This window comes from Hemibagrus wyckioides, linkage group LG01 (genome assembly GCF_019097595.1).
Source record: "Hemibagrus wyckioides isolate EC202008001 linkage group LG01, SWU_Hwy_1.0, whole genome shotgun sequence".
NCBI lineage: Eukaryota > Metazoa > Chordata > Actinopteri > Siluriformes > Bagridae > Hemibagrus > Hemibagrus wyckioides.
In genome coordinates, this window is record NC_080710.1 from 1,364,816 (window position 1) to 1,388,279 (window position 23,464).

The following is a 23,464-nucleotide window of genomic DNA, read 5'->3' on the forward strand; positions in this document are numbered from 1 at the left end:
ATCATGACTAACACAACATTTTACTTTATATTGATCATCCAGCTGAGGCAAATGCTTACTTACTGAACCTATACGAGTCAGGAATCTTTTATTTCCTCAGCCTCAGACATCTAAAGCGCTTAGGGATCGGGCTGTGTCACTGGTATGCCTCCCTGCCGAGTCGCTTTGCCCTCCGCTGTGTAATGAGGCATGAGGAGGAAGTGCCTCGATAAGGCGTACAGTGTTTTCTTTTGTCCTTGAGATAACATCATTTCGGCTGTAAGGGCTACACCAGTGCTTTAATGATCCTGCTTAGTCTACGAGCCACAAAATTCGGAGCACTTTTATCATTTTCAGGGTCATAATCTCGGAAGAACAATGCCATAAACAAGAGAGATAAGAGAGGAGACTAATCTCTGTGTGGAGAAAATAGTTCCCAAAAAAAGAGAAAAACATATATTTGTGCTTTAAATCAAACTGTTGAACAGTTAAAGAAAAAGCATACAGCATATTAGAAACATGAGCTTGAATTTATTTATTATTAATTATAAAAAATTGTTGTAGAGTATAGCTGTGGGACCTAAGGTTAGCATGCTAATAACAGGTGAAGTTTGTGAGCAATGAGAAATAGTAATTACAAACACTTTGATAAAACATTTATTGTATTTTCTCCCTCTTTTTTTCATAAGCCTTAATACTAAACACCTCCTGACCATGCTACCTGCAGTGGACTTCAGCAGGTGTGCACACATAAACACAATTATCACAATTACCTCAGAACCTGCAGAATACACACCTGCTTCCCAAACTGCCAAGCACTGACCCCTGAGGCATTCCCAACAATTCTGGCATTCCTTAAGAGCTTATAACAGGAAGTGAGTTGTTTCACAAATAAATACATTTGAGGATGTGATATGAGAAATTATGGGAATGTAACAGCAACAAAACCTTCAGTATTTTTATAACAACTGAATGAGTACTAATCTCGGTTCAGAGTGTTTTTTAATGCATATATTATATGTCTTCAACTTCAGACTGCAGATTTGTCCTCTCACAGGCTAATTTGCTCTGTCAGACTTCCCTCTTGTCCTGCATGCACATTACCTGCATGTGTCCATCCTGGTCTGTGTTTTATAGCAGTCAGCACATTCCTCACATACTTACTGCCAAGTCAGTGTGTGTCCCTGATGACCTAAGCATGCCCAATGTTCTCCCCCAGAGTTTCCTCATGGTGGATTTGGAGCCTGAAAAAACAGGTAGGAATGGTGATGACAGCTAGACATTAAAGTTTATTAATAGTTATGGATGGATCTGGGCTACTGAAACCCAGTCGAGTTATAGAGTCCATAATTCTGTTTAATATTTCGGCTTTGAAAGGTTTGTGATTAAAACTCTCGACTCATTATGTTCTACAGCTCACTAGAGCCTCCTCCAAAACTTTCCTGCCAAGTATGAAGAGCCAAGCTGCTGTCACTTCACTCACCACCCGCATCTGAGCGGATTCGATGATGTAATTGTCGACTACGTAAAAAAGGAATAGTGCTACCTGATGAAACATTTTTTATCCTGGTTTCAGGATTTAAACCAATTTGACAGTGAAATCCCTCCAGTAGAAGCAGCTCGAGCTCCAAATACTTTCCAAAAAATTCAACAGGAGGGGCTCTGGCTGGACATTTCCTCATAGCTAGCGGATGCCGTGCTATATGCATCCCAGAGAAAGTGAACAAAGATCCTGTATAGTTATTCTCGGTATGCGTTCACTCTCATGCACGCTGAGCCTGAAATATCAGCTCTATGTTCATGATAGAAAGGTCAGGGAAGAACCTCACATTGGCCGTTATTCATTTCCAATGAAAGTGCTTGTTATCTTGATTTAGAGCATTTAAAGTCGGAGACAAGAGCAGGCTCTCGGGCAGCGCTTGTGCTCGGAAAGACATTCTTGTTGTGAATGATGTCTTTGTGTTAGAGCTGAAGCGTTCTAACAGAAGTGCATCCACTTGACTAGCCGCCTTCCTCCCTGCACAACTGCGTCCCCTTTAAATGCTCTTTTACGCTCGGGTTGGCACTGAGCTGCCGCATGCTGGAGATCTCTTTTGGCAGGGGAAAAAAGTCACAGTGTGTGTTTTCACCTCCTTCTCAAACGGCCCTGCAGCGTTGACTTACACAGACGTTCACCTCCAAATCTTTGTTTTCCAGAGCAAAGCTCGGGTGAAGCCACAGAACGGAAGATGAGGGGTTAGAAGTGGCGGCTTGCCTCTTTTAAAAACGTGGGTGGTTTTTCTTGGGATTTGTTGATTATTCCTGTCCAGATTGTCGTGTTTACTGGTTTTGCACTTGACTAATTACTAGTTTGGTTGTTTTGTCCATGGTGTAGACCTTAATTTGTCTTTTTGGAGCCACACTTTGAGGTAAGGAGGTGATGGTATTCACGATAATGCAGGGTATTTTAGTTTTCTGCGGCCTGTGATTTGCACCAGGGCCTATTGTAAGCACTCGCATCAAAGGGGACGAAGGCGTGGATGAGCGCAGACTGAGAGACAGACAGGCTGAGAGGAGAGAGACAGAAAAGAGGTGTGGTGCCATGCTAATCACAGAATCCTCCAAGTCAGGCCTATTTATAACAAGCAGACTCCACAAGACTAGGCGTCCTGGGAGGGACGCAGCAACTGGAGGTTAAATTTAACTGAAGGGTCGCTTGATTTGAGCTCAAAAGTAGTTTTTAAATTAGGATGAATCAGGATAAAGACGGAGCTGAGAGTGCAGTGAGGTATGGACGTACGGATGTAAGAGTTGCTTAACACATCCCCAGCTAACATCAAAGCATGTCCGTTGGAATCTGGCTAGTTGTATGTTTTTGGTTACATGCCACTTTTAGCAGTTGAACTGTAGAATGTGAGATTTGTTTCCCAAGAGACCCTGAAAGAGCAAGAACAGAGAGGGGAAAGGTTCATTTCGTGTTCAGAATCTAGGTTTTTGTTGTCGCCAGAGAAACGAGCGTACCCGGCTTCCAGCAAGTGTCACGACTTGGCTTCGATGCCATCACACATCACAAAACGCAATTAAAACCGGCACTTTGGTTGACCGCAGAATCTGGCATTCGTTTGATTTCCTTTCAAGAGGAAACAGAAACGTGGTTCACTGACTCACTGTTGTTGTCTGACATGTTTGATATATGAGACGTTTTGGTGTGTTGTGTCTGCGCAGGAAAACCTTTTGACTTGCTGACAGAATTACACCGTGTCAAGCTTTACTGACAGGAAAGAACACACCAGAGACTGTAACTTATTTAAAGGTTGTTAAGAGTTTGTGTTACTTCTGTCCTGTATTTGGGGCATGAATTTCAGTTGTATCTCCAGAGTTTCTTGGAATGCTAATCACCTCATTTTAGTCGCAGTTGGGCGTGAAAAGTCAACAAGTCGTAAATTGATCTGTTTTATAGTCACTTGTGTTGTCTGGACCTGCTTCGTCCAAGATCTTATTTATTTTATAAAAAAAAAAGGTGACAGAGAGAAGATCTGCATGTTAGCAGCTAGACAAGAAACCAGACTCCAGCGAGACAACCCCAAATTTCTCCGTCTGGCTCTGGTGTCCATTACAGCCGCTGACATTTTAGCCTAATTTCCACATTTGAAAATCAGAAAGCTTCTTTATTAACTCAACTGTGGCCTCATTGTTGTTTGTTGAAACTGAAAAAGTCACTTATTTCTTATATTCCTACAAGGTTTACACATACAACATCAGTCGTAACTCTATAAGCAGGGTGGAGCCAGAAGAACCCCAGCCTGTTAGAGTTAGAATGGTGCTCTGTGAGCCTCTTAGAGTTCCACAGCGTTGTGTATTTGGACTAGGAACAAGAGGTAGACTGTCTCTGTGATGGCTCCAAGCAGGAGCTGTTGGTTTAATGGAAAGAAAACTCAAAGTAGTGACCATGAACAATTGGGGTTCAAATAAAAATGCTGAAGTGCACTTTCCCCCTCAAACTGGAGTTTCTTTCAGATGTGAAATCAATGGTGAATGAAAGGAGGGGTCCGAAGTGGACGGCTTACAGAACCGCTTCTTATTACTGGTGTTTATTTTTCCTATAATGTATGGTTTCAAATCCACAAACAGAGAACTTCTTTCATTAGTGTGGAGAAAGTAATAGGACCTTTATCAAGATTACTCTGTGTTTTGTGATAGATTTAAGTAATTTCTCAAGTGCGTAATATAAGGATGTTATTTTTTGTTCTTTAGTTTGTAGAACCAGATATTTGAAATAGTTTATAACTGTATATATAAATAACACCCTGACTATCTTAGTTAATACGTCACACACTGGCATCTCTTTTTATAAACTAATTACATCCAGAGAATTGCAATTACATAAAATAATCTTAAATGTAAAATCCTGAAGGATCCTAAGTATCCCATAATCCCCAGCCCCAACAAGCCCATGGGTGGCAGGCAGTGTGGAGAAAAACGGTGCTGGAAAACTCGAGTATTGAGGGGAAACTAACAAAAAATAGCTGGTATAGTGAGAGAATATTTGATGTTCATTTTTCTCCAGTTCTGTCAATCAAGCCGCATTAAGACGGATTGCTGAACTTTTGTAGCTAACAAAACACTTCCTTCATAGATGCCGGATAACTAGATGCCAAGATTTCTGTTCCTCACTCGTGATATTATAACTCTGTCAACATACTGATCATCTCCATGGTGATTAATCCACTATATCATATAACCAAATGTCAGCACACCAAATGACAGAATGACAGAACCTCCCAGAAATGCAAATCACACATCACACACTGGCCTCTTCGCTTTTCGTGCAAAGAGTGTAGTCATTGTTGGAGGAGGAGGAGGAGGAGGTGAAGAGGGACTGACGTTTGTTCTTGTAAATGAATGCAAATTACTTTTTGGGTCGTTTCCCAGCTCGGCTAAAAATAACCGCAGACTCCTTTCCCTTCGGCATGTCCAATTCAGGAAATCCAAGTTGGAAAAGACAGACTGCAGCAGCGTAGAACAATTTTCAGCTCACAGTTAATATTTAGCTACAGGTTGGAAAAATAATCCTGACAAGATACTAACATCCAGCTGTTCTTCACTGTGCCTGGTGGGAGGAGTTAGGGCAGGGGACAAGGCAAGGTTCTTGCTTCTTCAGATGGGGATGATAGCGTGCTACAGACGGGGTGGGGGGTGAGCCTGATTCGAAATGAACTTCTCTCGTCTTTCTCACATTTCTTTTTGTGTCGTTACAAAAGCAGTTAGTCACATTTGGCCGAGATTAAAAGTCGCTTCCAGCAGGGATGCGTATTCATACACGCTGAGAGCTTTCAGACCAGGCGAAGGAGCACAAAGGAAGCGTTCGTCAATGTCAGCCACCTCCGTCTGAGAGTGTCTCGTTTCATTCACCCCAGCGCATACCAACGGCTGCCTGAATCTTAACCTCGGCCTGAACGCTGGCCTGGGAGCACTGTTGGCACTGACCATTTTGTAGGAATGCTGGATCAATTCCAAGGATTACCTCACAATCACTCATATTCGGTTATTATAAATCAGACCGAAACATTTCAATTTTGGAGTTTGAAAATCCAGCTTGGTTTATTGCACATATACTTTTAATTGTTGCTAAAAATCCTGACAGTAATTTTGACAGTTAAGTTGTGGATAAACTCTAACACACATAACAGTGATTCACAGCAGTGGTAGAGGGGGTGCCATTACATTGTGCTGCCTCTGAGAAAACATTCAGATGTCAGTTGATAGTCGAGAATGACCTGGGATACAGCTGAGGTCAGAAGAACTCCAACCTTTACACCCTGAAGGGGTTAAAATGCCGTAATAATGAGAGGTGATATGCAGATGACCTACAACTGTATGTCAGACTCACATGAGGATTTTTCAAATGGTCGAATTTTTATTTTTTATTTTATTTATTTTTTTGTAATGGCTTTATAAGAAGACATGCTTCTTAAGAATTGAGGGTGAATGAGGTCATATTTGTGTGTTTCTCACTGAGATCCAACACTAGCAGGGACGTGTGAGATCAGTCCATCAGCCTCCTTGTAGCTTAGTGTGATGCTCTTGAGTCAATGCTAACAGCTGGCTGTGAAGGGCTACCATTTTAGCATTTTGTTAGGAACTGAAACTTTCCCAGACACCATATATGGTAACCGTGTAGCTTATCTAGGCTAATAATCTTCATGCAATGTAAATATAACATGATGGACTGCATTCAGTATTTTCGTCTTTCTCATAGTGGTCATGTGATTCACTGTCTAGCTTCTGAGCATGGAAAAAACTGCTAACTAAGCTATTGGATCAAAAAGTAAACTTTGACATTCGATTCACAGGATCTTGTGTGGATCTGGATCACATGCCTAAAGAAACACCTCTCACTTTCTGTTGTTTGTGTTAAAACATTCAAAAAGTTTGCAGAAACTGCTGTCTGTGTTTGTTTATCAGTAGCGTAACCCTCAGTCATATTAGCCCCAGAGCTAGTTTGATAAAATATCTTGTGGAATAAGCTAACTTTTGTCAAAGTTGACCTGGTTTTCCTCTATAATTTTAACTAGGAGTCTCGCCTTTAACGTACACTTGCAGACGTTTTCCTCAGTCAGTTCCTCAAAGGTTCTTCTGCTTGTCCTCCAGAGGAGCAAGTTGATCTACATCACGACTAAATCCGCTTTTTCATTTTATTTTTATTTCCTTCTCAGGAGGCACCAGAGACATCGGCTCGGCTCTGACCAGGATGTGTATGAGGCACAGGAGCATCGAGGCCAAGCTGAAGCAGTTCTCCACGTAAATATTTACTCCATCATTTAGAGTGTTTGCCGTTCTTGGTTTTATTTAGAGGAAAAGGTAAATTTGAGGAATGTGGAAATAATTTGAATTTGGAATTTAACTTTAAGTGCCAGTTGGATTCTTATCCATTTTTCCCCCATTTTATTTCCACTGAGAAATTATAACTCAGACCCTCACTAGGCCAGAGGTGTCCATCATGTCCCCCAGCAACAGGGTGGAGAAGGAGGGGAGAGGGGCTAAACTTCTGGCTCTGTGGCCGTTCCACGCCTCACTGGCTCTCTGCTCTAATTTCAGGGGAGACATTTTCTCTTCAGCCACGCTGTAAATCGTCTGCAGATGAGTAGCTAAATTTAAACCCCTCAGCTGCTGGACGTGCCACAGAGAGGAACGAATGATTAACAGACCTCACTGAGCTCCTGAGATACACCTTTAAATGTGTAGTAGAGGTTCTTCTGTCATCAAACAGCCAGCTAGCGCATAGAAAAGTTAGCAAAAAAAAGGGCTAGCAGTGAGGATGTTGCTAAAAAATTAATAAAAATATTTGAAAATGATTGATATGAACTCATATAGTAGGACTGAATGTACATAAACATTCCTTTCTTTCTTTTTCGTATTTTGTTACGGTTCCTCATCTTTTTATTTATACATTCTTTCTTCCTACTTCTGAATTTCTTTCTTTCATTTTTTCTCTTTAATTTTTCTCTCATTATTCTTTTGTGTGTTTTTCAGGACGTTTATCGACTGCCTCATTAACCCTCTTCAGGAGCAGCTGGAGGAGTGGAAGAGAGGCGCTAACATGCTAGATAAGGACCATGCCAAAGGTGTGTGTGTGTGTGTGTGTGAGTGAATAAATTTTGATTTTATTGGGTTATACCGCCATCTCTTTATCCGCAGAGTATAAAAAAGCTCGGCAGGAGATTAAGAAGAAATCCTCGGACACTCTGAAACTGCAGAAGAAGGCTAAGAAAGGTAAAACCTGCATCACTTCCTGTTTCCGATCCAACACACACACACACATAAGCAAATCAGATGTAAATGTGAAGCTCTGGGAGCAGAACGTTATGTAAAAATGATTGTTATGTAAATCTGTGATCCTGAATGATGGCGAGTGGCTCGTGGTGTTCACCATGCTGGGGAGATAATAAAGAACACATGGAAAGTGCTACTGCTCAGAAACGTGGAAAAGACGAGTGCAGGCAGATGTGCTGAGGTTCCGACTGTGTGTGTAAATGCATCTGCTGTTATTTTACACACACATTCCTGTTCATTATCCCTTTAATAGCTGCCTAATTTAATCTGAGTCATGTCTGCTATACAGGCCACGCCTCCTTTCTGTGGACTGATAGATATACAGGCCACGCCTCCTTTCTGTGGACTGACAGCTATACAGGCCACGCCTCCTTTCTGTGGACTGACAGCTATACAGCCCATGCCTCCTTTCTGTGGACTGACTATACAGGCCACGCCTCTTTTCTGTGAACTGACAGCTATACAGGCCATGCCTCCTTTCTGTGGACTGACTATACAGGCCACGCCTCTTTTCTGTGAACTGACAGCTATACAGGCCATGCCTCCTTTATGTGGACTGACCGATATACAGGCCACGCTTCCTTTCTGTTGACTGACAGCTATACAGGCCATGCCTCGACTGACACATATACAGGCCATGCCTCCTTTCTGTGCACTGACAGCTGTACAGGCCACGCCTCCTTTCAGTCAACTGACAGCTATATAGGCCATGCCTCTTTTCTGTTGACTGACAGCTTTACAGACCACACCTCCTTTCTGTGAACTGACAGCTATACAGGCCATGCCTCCTCTCTGTGGATTGACTACACAGGCCACGCCTACCTTCTGTGGACTGACAGCTATACAGGCCACGCCTCCTTTCTGTGGACTGACAGCTATACAGGCCACGCCTCTTTTGCTTCTGTCAGAGTGTTAGCATATTTAGCATAGCATTAGCACAGAAACCTGACACATTGCTCTGAATTTTCTTTCTGTTCTGCATCACTGTGTGCACCTGTTTTGAGCAGCTGATGCACTGGGTAAGTGTGTGTGTGTGTGTGTGTGTGTGTGTGTGGTCCACCCCATCAACCTGGCTGTGTTCCAAATCAGTCTTGTGGTTCAATGGCTTTTGGCTGTTACAGGCAACAAAGGGGTGTGTGTGTGTGTCTTGAATCCATTATGTATTTTTTTAATATCATAGTAATAACATTATCTGTAATAAAAGCTATCCGTAATTCTGACCCAGATCTGTAAACAGAGTGTAAACAGTGTGCTTCTCTCCTCTGGATTTCTCCACTCACTTATGTTTTGCCCCGGTTTGACCCCCGGGGTCATTAAAACATGTTCCCCAAGGCAGTAAAGAGGGCGTGTTGAGAATCAGTGCAGTAACAGCAGCGTGAGATTTTCACATTTCTCTCTCAAACGCTTCACATCGCTGTCCTGTAAATAAAACACACTCTGGTGTCAAAGGTCACATTGTCTTTAGGAAGGCTTCAGGAGGGTGACTGTGTGTGTGTGTGTTGGGCGGGCTTGAATTCTTGGTAGTAAACATGACAAGGATAATCTGCTCAATCAGCACAGGATGCATCAGTTACTTCATATAAAAGATTGTTTTGCGTAAAAAAGTGTGTTGCGTAAATGAATGTTTATTAATTTAAATAGGCTTTCTGTCTGTCTTCCTGTCTCTGTCTGTCTCTCATTCTTTGTCTGTCTCTCTGTTCCTGTCTATCACTCTGTCCCTGTCTGTCTCCTTCCAAGTCTGTCTCTCTGTCTGCTTACTCCTCTGTCTGTCTTTCTGTCTGTCTCTCTGTCTCCTGACATGCCAGTCTTAGGTATTAGTTAATAATTATAAATATCATTGAATTGTTATTTATTGTTTATATATGTATTTTTAATTGTTTTTTTTGTCAGCATTTTATATAATTTCTTCCCTGTTTTATTACTGAGTCACAATTTTATTTATAATTAAAGGTAATACTGTTGATTAGGAGTGCCAAACTTGTTCCTGACTGGTGAATGTTTGGTGTCCTGCAGGGAGAGGGGACATCCAGCCTCAGTTGGACAGCGCCGTCCAGGATGTGACGGATAAATACCTGCTGCTAGAGGAGACAGAGAAGCAGGCAGTGAGGAAGGCGCTGATCGAGGAGAGAGCTCGCTTCTGCATCTTCGCCTCCATGCTGCGGCCCGTTGTGGTGAGCAGCAGCGACAGTCAGCACTGGATAAAATCAAGCTACCTGAATAAACAAAATCTTTCCTTGTTCCTACTTTAACATGTCTCTGTGTCCCAGGATGAGGAGATGGCCATGCTGGGTGAGATCGTCCATCTTCAAACCATCGCTGAGGACCTCAAAGCTTTGACTATGGACCCCCACAAACTGCCTCCTGCCAGTGAACAGGTCTGTCAGTAACCTTGTACATGCTAGCGCCTATAATTTCACAAATATCTCTTGATTTGTGTTGATGTTAAAGCAAGAGCAACATAATGAACAGATTTGCAGAGCAACCTATACAGTCCAGTTTGCTAAGTAACTAGCATGCTAATCAGTAGCAAAAAAAACCACCATCATAAATCTGGGCAACTGGCGAAAAAAGTATCCATCTGTATGAAACGAACCTTTCTTTTTCCTAATTTATTTGAAATGAAACTTATCTGCTGCTGGAGCTTTAACAGTGACGGTGCAGACGACCTCAGGTTCTTACTGCATCTATACCTTGTCTGAGGGATTGAGTTTCCTCAGCAGGGGTTTCACCGGTTCACCAGGTCCTCCAGCGAGTGGAAGAACTGGATAGTGATTAATCTGCCCTGTGCTAGCAGTTTTGACAAGCTGTCAGGTTTTGACATGCATCTCCAAGGTTCAGGGACAGATAAGCCCAGCCTGATGACAGTTACGGCTCAGACGTGACATTTCTGTCTGTATTAACACGAAGGAGAAGAAGACTGTCGGAGGAAGGAAGCATCTCAGTTTTCAGTTAGGATCACAAGCTTAAAGCCACTAGGAAAGTCCCAGAGTGTGAGCTCCCATCTTGGTGGTTCAATAAAATCTTTATTTTATTTTATTTTATGAGTAAACACTGTCAAAGAATGGAGATAGACCCTGATTTAGAAAGTCTTAACAGAGTCTTCTCTCTGATTTTTTTTTATAGCGGACTAAGAAATTGAGAAATTGTGCGACTAAACAATGATGATCACGTCATCCAAACTGTCAGATCATTTTCAGACACTGCCTACGTGCCTCATGGAGCATCAGGGTTCAGACTCCCTCAGTTCAAACTACTTTCTGTTGCAAGACAAGACAAACGTAGGCGTCTGATCTGATTAGATCGAGGTTTTGTTAAATACTACATGCGTATTTCCTCACCCACACGTCAAATTGGCGCTGAATTGAGGTGTTCTCAACGTCCTTGACAGGTTTTATTAACTTCCTGCATTCAGAGTTTTTGTGCTCTGCATAACTGTAGAAATTACAGCGTTAAAAGTCTGGAAGGCAACAAAACAGGTTTTTCTTCACACTGCACATGTCAGAGTTTGGTGCTAACCTCAGAAATGTGCAACAGAAATCTGCAGATGAGAGACCAGTCCTGGGGCAGTGGTAGCTCAAGAGTTCAGGTTCTAAGCTGCTGATCTGAAGGGTGTGAGCATTGATGAAGCTCTTGACCTCCTCAAATCCCTGCTTTGAAACACAGACCCTACAGGGGTCCAGTCTCACTGTGTGCTCTGTTGGATTGTAGGTGATGGTTTTTGTGACTTGTTGAGTCCGGTCCACTTGGTGACATCCCTGAACATTTTTTTGTTTTATATTCAGATCATCCATGACCTGAAGGGTTCGGATTACAGCTGGTCCTACCAAACACCTCCTTCATCTCCAAGCACCACCATGTCCAGAAAGTCCAGCATGTGCAGGTAAACGTGTTTCAGATGAGCACATTTTCCCACTGATTTGGACTCCTGCTTGCTCAGTACACTCGTTTGTTTTGCCATTTCCACTTTGATTGATACCAGAATTGCCCCTGATGTTTGCCCTGGTCTAGGTCACATTTTACTTCATGCACACAGATTTGAGTAACTGCACAGGGTCATGCAACATTATGACCTTTCTACTGTTATTATTTAGTTTGCTAGATAGTTTGCAATCTTGCTAGGGGTCATTTAACAAACTCCTACAACAAAGTACTGGAAATTTTCAGCCTGTCATGTTTGCTCTTGATTTTTTTTTTTTTTTTGCATTGTGCACTAAACACTATTTCTTTGTTTAGTGTTAAAGTTTGAGTCCGAGTGCTAACCATCTTCACTTCCCCTGCACTTCTGAGCATGATCCATTGTGCTTTTTATTTTTCATCTTGTTACGTGTCAGATTCTTCCCTTTGGTGGTTTCTTCTCTTTTTTTCAGAGGGTCACGTGCTAAGAGCTTCTGATTTTAGAACAACAGCTAAAAATATAAATCAGGCCACCAAGTAATTATCGTGTATTAGATAAGTGGGATGTTTTGGGATCTTCAGCCTTCTGGGCTTTTCTGAATGCTTGCGGTAGTTTTATACATACTTGAACACATTTTCTACTCAGTTTGAAGTCTGATCTAGGTGTTTTAGATTAGATTCGATTAGGTTAAATCGGATGTCCTGAAATTATTCCAAAGGGAAGGATCAGTTGCTTGTTTGGATCCCTATGATTTTGGTCTTGTTTTTTTGGGGTTTGCATGGTGTGTGTGGAGTGTTAATGGTTCCCGATCGCCTCTGTTTTGTCCTGCTTCCTCTCCATGCCCCACCCCTTCCTGTCCCATCCCCGTCCTAACAGCAGTCTGAACAGTGTGAACAGCAGCGACTCGCGCTCCAGCGGCTCACTGTCTCATTCGTCCTCCCCGCTCTATCGCTACCGCAGCATCGCCGTGCCGCAGCAGGTCCCCGCCCGGCTCGCCAGCGTCTCCTCACACGACTCTGGTTTCGCCTCGCACGATGCTTTCCAGTCCAAGTCGCCTTCACCCATGCCCTCTGACCCCACCTCTCAGGTAAGTCCTCTACTACCCCCTGTTTGACAAATTCTGTTTAAAGTGTTGCTCAAAGGTACTGCAGATCTATCTGTCAGAAACCAACAATGATGTCACTGTAAACATCTCTGCAGTTCCCCTGAAGTTAGTTGCTGTGAACACCTTCCATTCCTTTACTTTTTTTTCTGAAATCTGCTGGTTGCTGTTAAGGGGGTTCTGACAGAATGGTATCACTGTATGCCAAAAACGTCTCAAATAGTTGTATATAATTCTACATTCATGAAACAACTCATCATTGGATATTAGTGTGAACCGTGAATTTTCTTTTGGTATGAATAAAGTATCTATCTATCTATCTATCTATCTATCTATCTATCTATCTATCTATCTATCTATCTATCTATCTGTCTATCTATCTATCTATCTATCTATCTATCTATAAGTTTCTTGGCCTCTTTAAAACTTTTCAGAAGGGGAACTCTCTGAAGGCCCCTTAAAAGTTCTAGATCTAACGTAACCTTCTTAAAAGGTGTGTTTAGTGTGAGTGGTGTATAAGCGTAGTGCGCATACATGTACTTTATTTGAACATAGCCCTCATTTTACAGTCACTAAACAGCAGGGTTTCATTTATCCTCCGCACCTGAAAGGTTCATCCAGAGTGCACTTCGCTTGGTCATTTGAGAACGTGGTCCTCAGACTCAAGTCGCCCTCATGACCTTGCTTCAAACTATAGATGTGTGTGTGTGTGTGTGTTGTAGCTCATTACGTTTATTTATTTAAGAGTGAGGTTTTTATAACTGCTAGCCAGATTTTACGAGACTTCCATTCGACCGCTAGTTTTTTTGTTCCCCCTCTCTCCCATCCCACTGATCTCCACTTTCCCATGATCCACAGGGACTTCCTGGCCTCACGAGGGTCAGGCTAATTGCTACGATACACATGTTAATGATCCGAATCCGGCTCTGCTCCCACCGCAAATGGACACTTTAGCTAATCACACCAAGGAGCTAACACACGACAGCAAGCTAATGGGGACACAAGCGTTTGCTCTTTGTCTGCTTATTCTTTCTCTGTTGCCATTTTTGGCTCCGACTTTTTAAAAGAGGCCTAAAAGTCTGACCCTAATTATGGAGGGGCTTGGTTCTTCCCCCACAATTTACAAAGCCACACAATTTCAGCCCACACCCACAAAGCATGGTGCTGTGTTTATGATGTGTTTGGAATGGAGGTGTATTGCAGCCTCATAAAAAAAGGTTTACACCCCTGGAAAACGGTGCCATGGGAATGAAACAGAAGCTGAGTTCATTTTAAAGATACGTCCGTTTTTGTTCATACATACAAAGAAAAACTATCCTGTAACAGCACATAAGGACCGACAATTTCTTTTTCCTTTTTCTGTCTGCCTGAGCTGTTTAATCTGAGCCGTGTGTGTTTGCTGATGTGCTCTGTGTGTGTTTGTGTGTGTGCAGTAATCTGATAATCTGATATTGAGAACAGTACCGTGGAGACAGAAGTCCGGCTTTACACTTCAGTAGGTTGTGTTGGACACACAGTGGACTTGTTATTCTTACACATTATTCATCAGATTATATCAGATTCCGATATATCTGAGGGGTTTTTTATGTAAGATATTGCAGTTTGTCATGTGTTGCGGTCATTAGATCGGATCTCATCAGATCGTGAGTTGATCATGAAAAGCGGTCTTGTGGAACACTTGCACACTTGTTTCATTTTTCCACATTTTGTAGATAAATTTTAAAACACCACTGTAATTTTACATTAAAAATCTATGGGGGCTGCAAACTAATCCCCAAATGCTGAAATCAGATAATGATCAGATTATTAGTGTACATGTAAACACTCAGACTAACACTGCTGCTTCTGCTGCTTTTGCTGCATTTGCATCTAACCTGTGGCTTATCTCTCTCTCTCTCTCTCTCTCTCTCTCTCTCTCTCACTCACTCTCTCTCTTCTCCCTTCCTCTCTCTCTGTGTCCATGTGTCTGATGGTATCCTATTTTCTACACCCTTTTGCTTTTCTTTATTTATGCTCTCTTCTTGCCCTCTTCTGCTGTATGGATGTCTCTGTGGGTGTGGGCGTGTCTGTGGGCGTGTCCTTTGCTCCTCCTGTCTGCTGTGTGCAGCTTCCTTCCAGCTCTGCTTCGTTGGATTCTTCTGAATTGGCTCAGTCGGTCAGCGAGTGCAGCTCTCCCACTGAAAAGGTGACTCCTAATTGGCTCTCTGCTCACCAGCACCACTTCTTATTGGCTCCCTCATGAATTATGGCTGCTTCCTGTTGGATATTCCATCCATTATCAGATCCGTCTTGTGTCCCTTTTGTATCAGTGGTGTATTATTTGCATTGTGTGGCTTTTTGGTTTTTTTTTCTCTCAGCCATATTATGTCGCTTCATTCATTCATGATTTATTTCTTTTTTTTCCGTTATGTTTTTGTCATCCATCCTCTTCACCACGCTCAGCTGTCAAACGGCTATGACCACTACGGCCCTGCAGAGGCCTCGTACCCATCCGGAGTGGCCTTTCCCTTCCCTCCAAATCCCTCCTCCTCCTCCTCTTCCTCCACCCCCTACTCTTCCTCCACTCTGAGGTCGTGGTCGAGGCCGTGCTCAGCGCTGATGCCCGATTTCCCCCATTACTCCACGCTGAACCCCGGCATGCTCCCCCCATCCTCCAAGATTCCCAGCTGGAAGGTTCGTCCAGCCATTTTTTTTTCTACCATCACTCCATCATAATCACTCCTCTTGGTTCATTGGGATGGCAATACCTGATTCACACTGACTTACAGAGTCACACAGATTCATTCACACTGATTCACACTAACTTACAAAGTCGCACTGCTCAAAACACTGATTCACACTGACTTACAGAGTCACCCTGATCAAAAAACTGATTCACACTGACTTACAGAGTCACCCTGATCAAAAAACTGATTCACACTGACTTACAGAGTCACACTTATCTGATTCACTGATTCACACTGACTTACAGAGGCACACTTATCTGAATCACTGATTCACACTGACTTACAGAGGCACACTTATCTGATTCACTGATTCACACTGACTTACAGTCACACTGATCTGATTCACTGGACTGCACAGGCTTAGAGAGTCACACTAATGTATAAACACTGACTCAATGATTTACACCAAACTCATAGAGTCAGGCTGAAATCCACTTAGCTCCTTGAATGTCTTTGCGTAGAAAAACTGAAATGACGCTGCAGCTTTTTGTTGAGTAATATAATTACGAAACACTCAGTTTAATGTCGCCATCTAGTGGCTGATATTGAGAATGCGGTAAAATTAAAGTAGCGATAATAATAGAAGCAATAATAATAATAACAAAGTGTTGTGTATTGTAGTAAGAGTAATGATGTGCTGATATTGTGGATGTAGGACTGGGCTAAACCGGGTCCATACGATCAGCCCATGGTGAACACGCTGAGAAAGAAGAAGGAGCCAAAGGAGGCGCTGGATTTGAACGGCTCGTACCAACCGGCACTGAACTCCACACAGCCTGAGGACAATCAGAAACCCAGGAGCATCGCTAATACACCAAATGTCAGTCACATGTCTGAGTATAAACCTTCAAATATATCACACAGTCCAGACTGATTAAATACAAATTGTGTGTGTGTGTGTGTGTGTGTGTAGGAGGTGGAGGTTCAGCAGGATTTGGCTCTGGCTCTCTCTTGTGGTCTGCAGTTAGACGCTCAGTGCTCCAGCAGAGACTCACTCCAGTGTTCCAGTGGATACAGCACTCAGAGTACCACACCCTGCTGCTCCGAGGACACCATCCCCTCTCAGGGTGAGTGTGTGTGTGTGTGTGTGAGAGAGAGGGCAGAAGTGAGGAAACAAGGAAGTGAGGTATGTAAGAAACAAGTAATGATTTAAGAGAGGAGAGAAGGGAGGCGAGGGAAGAAAAGTGAAGGAGAGATTAATGGTTATATAGTGAACAAAGGATGAAGGGAATCAGAGATATGTTATGTAGCACTAAACCTAACAGACGGTGCTGCTTCTGTCCCCTTGCAGTGTCCGATTATGATTATTTCTCGGAGCAGCAGGACTTTGATAAATCTTCCACCGTCCCGCGGAACAGCGACCTCGGCCAGAGTTACCGTAAACTGTTCCAGACCAAACGTCCCGCCTCCACTGCCGGCATCCCCTCCGTGCCCGCCGTCCCGGGCGTGGCCACCATTCGCCGCACCCCTTCCACCAAGCCCTCTGTGCGCAGGGGCACCGGCCCCGTCCCCATCCAAACCCCTGTCATCCCCATCATGACCCCGGTGCCGGATTTCAGGGAGGTGGCGCCCAATGAGGAGGCGGAGCCGAGTGACCTGGATGCAGAGCCTGAATCCGTCCTTCCGGTGGAGTCGTGGAGCGGTCAGGCGTCCACTAACCCACCCCTGTCTGCCCCTTGCGAAGGGCAGGAGGGTGTGGTGGAGGAGGGAGACACAATGCTGCAGTCCATCCGGAGGGGAGTGCGATTGAAGAAGACCACCACCAACGATCGCTCTGCTCCTCGCATCCCATAATACTCCAGCATTCACATCTAGCACAGACATTCACCATGGTAACAGAGGAGAGATTCACACCATCTCTCCTGTCCTTAATTTATTTTACTCTCAGAACATTCTTTTCTGGACTATAAGCCAAATATTCACGACTCTTCAGTGTAAAAGTCATGTTTGGCTTTAGCGCCACCTACAGGTGCAGCACTGTGTACTGTTTGTCCTGTTAGTGTTGCCGTAGTTACCGCCCGTCCTGACGATATCTAAATCATAGAGTCAGCGCTATCGCTAAACTGGTGTCATTCACTGTGACTCTGTTACACAGAAATGCTAATTGTGTAAATGTAAAGAAAAACACAAACAGTTCAAACTCACGAATAAAGACGTTTCATCTGAACGCAGTAACGAAGCTGTGATGACTGATGTCACCGTTTCTGCTCCTTGTACATAATCACTAATTAAAGATTTGTTAGCATTTAGATTCCTGCAGGTGTCATTGGTCTTGTTTTCCATCCAACAAACCTGCAGCTACACAGCAGAGCTGATGTGTAGAGAGCGTGTCTAAAATCTAGAAATATACACAATGTGATGCATCGTAAAGTTTAGCTAGCTAGCTGGCTACCGCTGAGCTGTGAAGTTGCGCTACATTACAGAGAGTTCAGTTTAAACCAAACAAACAATTTGAACCTGTGACCAGGCTGCAGATCAGAACACGGCGACTGTGTAGGTGAAAAATACGACGTTTTCTTACTCAGGAAATCACAGGCTAGTTGATTGAAAAGCTAAAATAGACGCTAGAGACGCTAACGTGCATGAGTGCAGTCTCAGCTCTATAGTGAAGGCGCTAACGGTCATGACTTCAGCTTTAAAAGCAGAAATATAAATCTGACCAGTGAAACCTGTCTTATAGTCCAGAAAATTCCTTTATTCCTTTTTTTTCTGCGCATGGCTTAATAGAACGTGACCTGAAGTCTCTAGAACACTGCTCTGTCCATGCAGTGAGTATTATTATTATTATTATTATTATTATTATTAACCATGAAACAGAGGTCTAGTGAAGTGTTATATTATAAAAGCTCTTTTATTTTTACGCCATTTTTTAAAATATTCTACATAAAATACTAATTTTGAACATTTTGTCATTAACCCAATCTAATAATAATCTACAATATTAACAGTACATGTGTTTATTTTTTCATTATTATTATTATTATTGTGACGCTAGAGATAAGTGCTAACGTTAGCAAAAAAACAACATTCTGTTTGTATAAAAAGTGCGGTGTAAATAACGACGGGCCAGAGAGCGACTTTTAATTTATTCATCCGCTCGGTAAAGTAGATCCCGTCCTTTCCCTGTGAAATATTGTATATTCTGTTAATACACTACGAGGTAATTCATGTAGAAAAGCACACTACACACACACACACACACACACACACTTTCTTGTCCAGGTTCATTTCATATGTTTTATTTTTTAATAATTATTGTTTTTGTGTAAAAATGGAAACCCAGTGTCTCTAAACTGATTAAAGTGGTGTGAGAAGTGAAGATCTGCCTTTAATTTCCACACTTCATCATCTTCTGTTCTCTTATTTAAACTCTTTTGTTGTTTTTTTCTGGATTCAATAAAACTTCTTTTCGGTTTAAATTGTAAACACACTCATGTCCACTTGCTAACAGTTAGCGTGCTCTGCTAGCCGTGTTTGCTAACTAGCTAGCAGGATATAAAGTAGCGATGTTTTTTCTCAGTTTGTGACAGAAAGGCTCGTGTGAACAGGGAAATGAAAGTGGTGTTCTATTTTTTTGACATATTAAATATTTTATTCCTCCACTTCACGGCTTTGTGCCTTTTTTTTACCGTTCTTTTAAACGATGTGGAAAAGTTTGATTCCCAGACTCGGCAGTGTTGTCGCTAGCGCTAGATGTATTCATGTGATAACTAGCTAGCTTAGAAACTGACTAGCTGAAATGAATTGAATTTTGCTGGATAGCTAGCAGGAACAGTTATTTTCTTAACTAATTTGTCTTGTAAGTAGTTAGCTTACTGTTTTGTAAAAAAAAAAAAAAAAAAACATGAACAGTTTGATTATTTGAGGGAAAAAAAATACATCGCTGGAATTTTATGTAAACATTGACGACTTTCCAACCAAAGATACGTTCTTACTATTATATACAGATTAGTCGATGACGTCACTCAGTGGTTAATTAGTTAATTAGTTCCTCGTCATCGTGTTCACGTGGTGTTTGACCTTTTATTCCACAGTTAATTCACTTCCACTGAAAGCCTAATAAATGTACTTCTCTATTAAACCTGTTGACATTACAGCGTCCACTGATGACTGATCCTCTGAAACTGTGCGTTATGTTTAAAACCATGTTGCAGCTAGAGGTTTGGGAAACTCATTATAGACCATAAAAGTGTGTCTAATTTAATCACCTGATGTATAATCTGGGCCCTTGGTGCCGCTTTGTTGAACTGAAGGCATTAATTATAAAGTCTCGGGATTAATTTAGAGTTGAAGTGTGTAGCTGATTATCACATACACTTTCTTACACTTGAATTTTCTGGAACATCACTTCCTTCCTCAACACTGAAGTCTTATACCTTGCTTAGTAAAGGAATAACGTTATGGTACTATTAATAACACCCACTGGTTACCTCATTAAACTCAAATGTAACAAGCTAACAGTAGCAGGGCGAGTGTACACGTGTGAATACTTTATCTAGAAGGATCGTATATCGCCTCTTTTCCAAATAATTTGCACCTGAGCCTGTAGTGATGAAGTTCCACCACTGGATGTCGCTGTTTATACACAAATACATTTCTAAGATTGTTAAAATATCAAAAGACTGCAACTCAGGGGATTTCTTCATGTTTAATTGTCAAGCAACTGTAAATTAACTCTAATCATCCAATCTCCGTTTTCCTTAAACTGAATGTCTAAAACGTTAAACACTAATATGTAATAGGTAATGTATTTTCACTGGGAGTCCATGTTCTACTACAGAACAATACATTTCCCATGATTAACCGAGCTGGTTTGGACAAAATAACCGGAAGAGAATAAATTTCAGTTACTTTAGGACTTTAAAGTATTTCTAGAGATTCTCAGAGATGATCTCTGTAGCATTATTCTATATTGATAGGCTGTATTTTATAATATTCGGAGGCTAGCACGAGACTACACAAATCGGATGTCATTTTTTATACAAATAATTAATTTATGATATGCGACCATCTAATGTTAACATTATATTAAAGCATTAACCTACATACAATACACAAACACAAAGAAAACCGTGAAGGTTTAAGATACAAGAAAAACACACTAGGCGCTTTTGTTAGCCATTTAAAGACGCCATTTTGGAAAGGTCAGTAACAGTGCAAGTCTATCAAGAGATGCTAAATAACCTCGTTATGTTCTAAAATATTATAACATATTATTATAAAATAATATTAAATGATATAAACTATAACAATGGCATATTTAAAATGTGTTAAAGTTAAGCCAGTGATATTAAAATTCATAAAGCTACTATCTATCTATCTATCTATCTATCTATCTATCTATCTATCTATAATTAATGAACTGATATAAAATACACCAATACACCAAGTTAAACATTTTACATCTCGTGCTATATCATTAACGTGAGTAATGCCTTTAGATCATTTCACTGAGCGCAACGTTTAATGTTGCCCTCTCCAAGATGGCGGCCCGGCAGACGCGTCTCCTATGAGAGTAAGTTATACGTTTACTTCCGGTATGAGGGTCGTTATTCAGTGGGCGGTTACAGTAAGGACAGCGCTCTTTTTTTCTATAGTGTACTGTAACATGGACTGTAAACGTCACGAGAGTGTCGTCATAGCTACGTAAGAGCTCGAGACAGCAAGCCGTATTCCGACGGGAGAATATTTCTAGGGTGCGCGTGCGGCCGGAATAAAACGATTGTCTTGTTTTTGTTTTTGGCCAAAACGACATGATTGAGAGATTCCGCAGTTTCGGACACTTTCTAACCGATTATAATCGCCGGGCTTTTCGGAGAAGCGTGTTAATAAATCCGTTCAGTGGATGTTCTGTGGACCGCGCTCGGAGTGTGTAACGGTGTTAACGGGACGCCTCTGGCTTCAGTGCACACTCACCGCGAGCGCGAGCTAGTCCCTTAGAGGCTTCTCTCCCTGCACCCCTCCTCTAGTCCGTCCGTGCCCCGTGCCTCTGAGCGCGCGCGCGTGCGAGAGCAATGTTGCCGTGTTTGCGCAGAGTTCTACGGCCGGCGCTCGCGCTCCGCCCGCTCGTGCCTGTCTCTAACCTGGGCACGCACGCGCGCAAGGAGCCCGTGGAGCCGCTGAGCTCGCCGCAGGGAGCGCGAGACTTCATCTACGGCCTCCATCCTGCCGAGCGCTCGTGCCTTCTGCGGGAACTGCACCGGTTCGAGTCCATCGCCATTGCACAGGGTCAGTGAGTACACTCCGTACAACAGTGTGTGTGTGTGTGTGTGTGTGTGTGGTGTAAAGGCTTCACTAACCTGTTTAAGATGCCCGGTACCGGGGCAGTTCGGTGTGGACTTCATTTAAATATAATTTCATAAATTCTCATAAATCCACAAACTACGCATTAATATTTCTACAATATTTCAATAATATTTCTATAACATGGCTGTGTTGTTATGTTTTATTTTACATGTTTACTGTTTATGTTTATAGCCATTACCTGGCTCCGCCCCTCGGCTCCGCTTGGCCCCGCCCCAAAATATGTTGCTTTAAAAAAAGCTGCACTGTGTTAAGTAACGCTGTCACTAATGCCCCCTCTGTTCTACATGCCCCCTGTACACTCTCCTACACTCTCTCTACATGCCCCCTGTACACTCTCCTACACTCTCTCTACATGCCCCCTGTACACTCTCCTACACTCTCTCTACATGCCCCCTGTACACTCTCTGTGTCCTCTGTACATCCTCTAATGTAGCCTCTATAACACTCTGTGTACCCTCTCTATGCTCTCTCTCTGCCTCCTCTATACACTCTCTGGTCAAGCCTCTGTAGCTCCTCTTGTCCTCTAAACACAGTGTGTACACTTCCTGTGCTCCCTCTAATGCACTCTAATACTCCCTGTGTGCTCTGTGCTCATTGGTCAGCTCACTGGTCAGTGCTTAGGTCTCAGGTCTCTGTGTGCTCTGTGCTTAATGGTCAGTGCTCAGTGGTCAGTGCTCTGTGTATCCATGTGATTATTAGGGGGCCAGAGCTCAGTGGTCAGTGCTCCGTGTATCCATGTGATAATTAGGGGGTCAGTGCTCTGTGTATCCATGAGATTTTTAGGGGGTCAGTGCTCAGTGGTCAGTGTTTTGTGGTCACTGCTTTGTGTATCCATGTGATTATTAGTGGGTCAGTGCTCAGTGGTCAGTGCTTAATGGTCAGTGCTCAGTGGTCACTGCTCTGTGTTTCCATGTAATTATTATTAGGGGGTCAGTGCTCAGTGGTCAGTGCTCAGTGGTCAGTGCTCTGTGTATCCATGTGATAATTAGGGGGTCAGTGCTCAGTGGTCAGTGCTCTGTGTATCCATGTGATAATTAGGGGGTCATTGCTCAGTGGTCAGTGCTCTGTGTATCCATGTGATAATTAGGGGGTCAGTGCTCTGTGGTCAGTGCTCTGTGTATCCATGTGATAATTAGGGGGTCAGTGCTCTGTGGTCAGTGCTCCGTGTATCCATGTGATAATTAGGGGGTCAGTGCTCTGTGGTCAGTGCTCTGTGTATCCATGTGATAATTAGGGGGTCAGTGCTCTGTGGTCAGTGCTCCGTGTATCCATGTGATAATTAGGGGGTCAGTGCTCTGTGGTCAGTGCTCTGTGTATCCTTGTGATAATTAGGGGGTCAGTGCTCTGTGGTCAGTGCTCTCTGTATCTTTGTGATAATTAGGGGGTCAGTGCTCTGTGGTCAGTGCTCTGTGTATCCATGTGATAATTAGGGGGTCAGTGCTCTGTGGTCAGTGCTCTGTGTATCCATGTGATAATTAGGGGGTCAGTGGTCTGTGGTCATTGATCAGTGTAAGTGTGTGATTATTAAGGGGTCAGTTCTGGATGTCTGAAGCAGTGAGAGCAGAGTTCTGATGTGGACGTTGGAGAGAATTTAATCAGAGATCACAGAGCAGCAGCATCAGTGTGAAACTGTGTGTGTGTGTG

The 23,464-nt window shown here is 42.7% G+C and overlaps 2 protein-coding genes across 8 annotated transcripts in view; both read left to right on the top strand.

Annotated features, from left to right (window-relative positions):
- Positions 1-19,116, top strand: part of LOC131353923 (protein MTSS 1-like) — a 35,254-nt gene extending 16,138 nt beyond the window's left edge. The window contains exons 4-15 of one of the 7 annotated variants that reach the window (XM_058391049.1): positions 6,675-6,759; positions 7,492-7,583; positions 7,657-7,731; positions 9,805-9,962; positions 10,059-10,166; positions 11,574-11,671; positions 12,563-12,773; positions 14,896-14,973; positions 15,231-15,461; positions 16,170-16,334; positions 16,428-16,581; positions 16,806-19,116. In XM_058391049.1, coding sequence (XP_058247032.1) covers positions 6,675-6,759; positions 7,492-7,583; positions 7,657-7,731; positions 9,805-9,962; positions 10,059-10,166; positions 11,574-11,671; positions 12,563-12,773; positions 14,896-14,973; positions 15,231-15,461; positions 16,170-16,334; positions 16,428-16,581; positions 16,806-17,308 — 1,958 coding nt within the window. In that variant the 3' untranslated portion in view covers positions 17,309-19,116. The remainder of the gene's footprint in view (positions 1-6,674; positions 6,760-7,491; positions 7,584-7,656; positions 7,732-9,804; positions 9,963-10,058; positions 10,167-11,573; positions 11,672-12,562; positions 12,774-14,895; positions 14,974-15,230; positions 15,462-16,169; positions 16,335-16,427; positions 16,582-16,805) is intronic. The other 6 variants (XM_058391058.1, XM_058391094.1, XM_058391066.1 and 3 more) reach the window with 6 other exon arrangements.
- Positions 19,117-21,097: 1,981 nt separating this feature from the next.
- LOC131353960 (transmembrane protein 65-like) overlaps positions 21,098-23,464 on the top strand; it is a 43,496-nt gene continuing 41,129 nt past the window's right edge. The window contains exon 1 of the mRNA XM_058391128.1: positions 21,098-21,742. Within this exon, the coding sequence (XP_058247111.1) occupies positions 21,529-21,742 (214 nt within the window). The 5' untranslated portion in view covers positions 21,098-21,528. The remainder of the gene's footprint in view (positions 21,743-23,464) is intronic.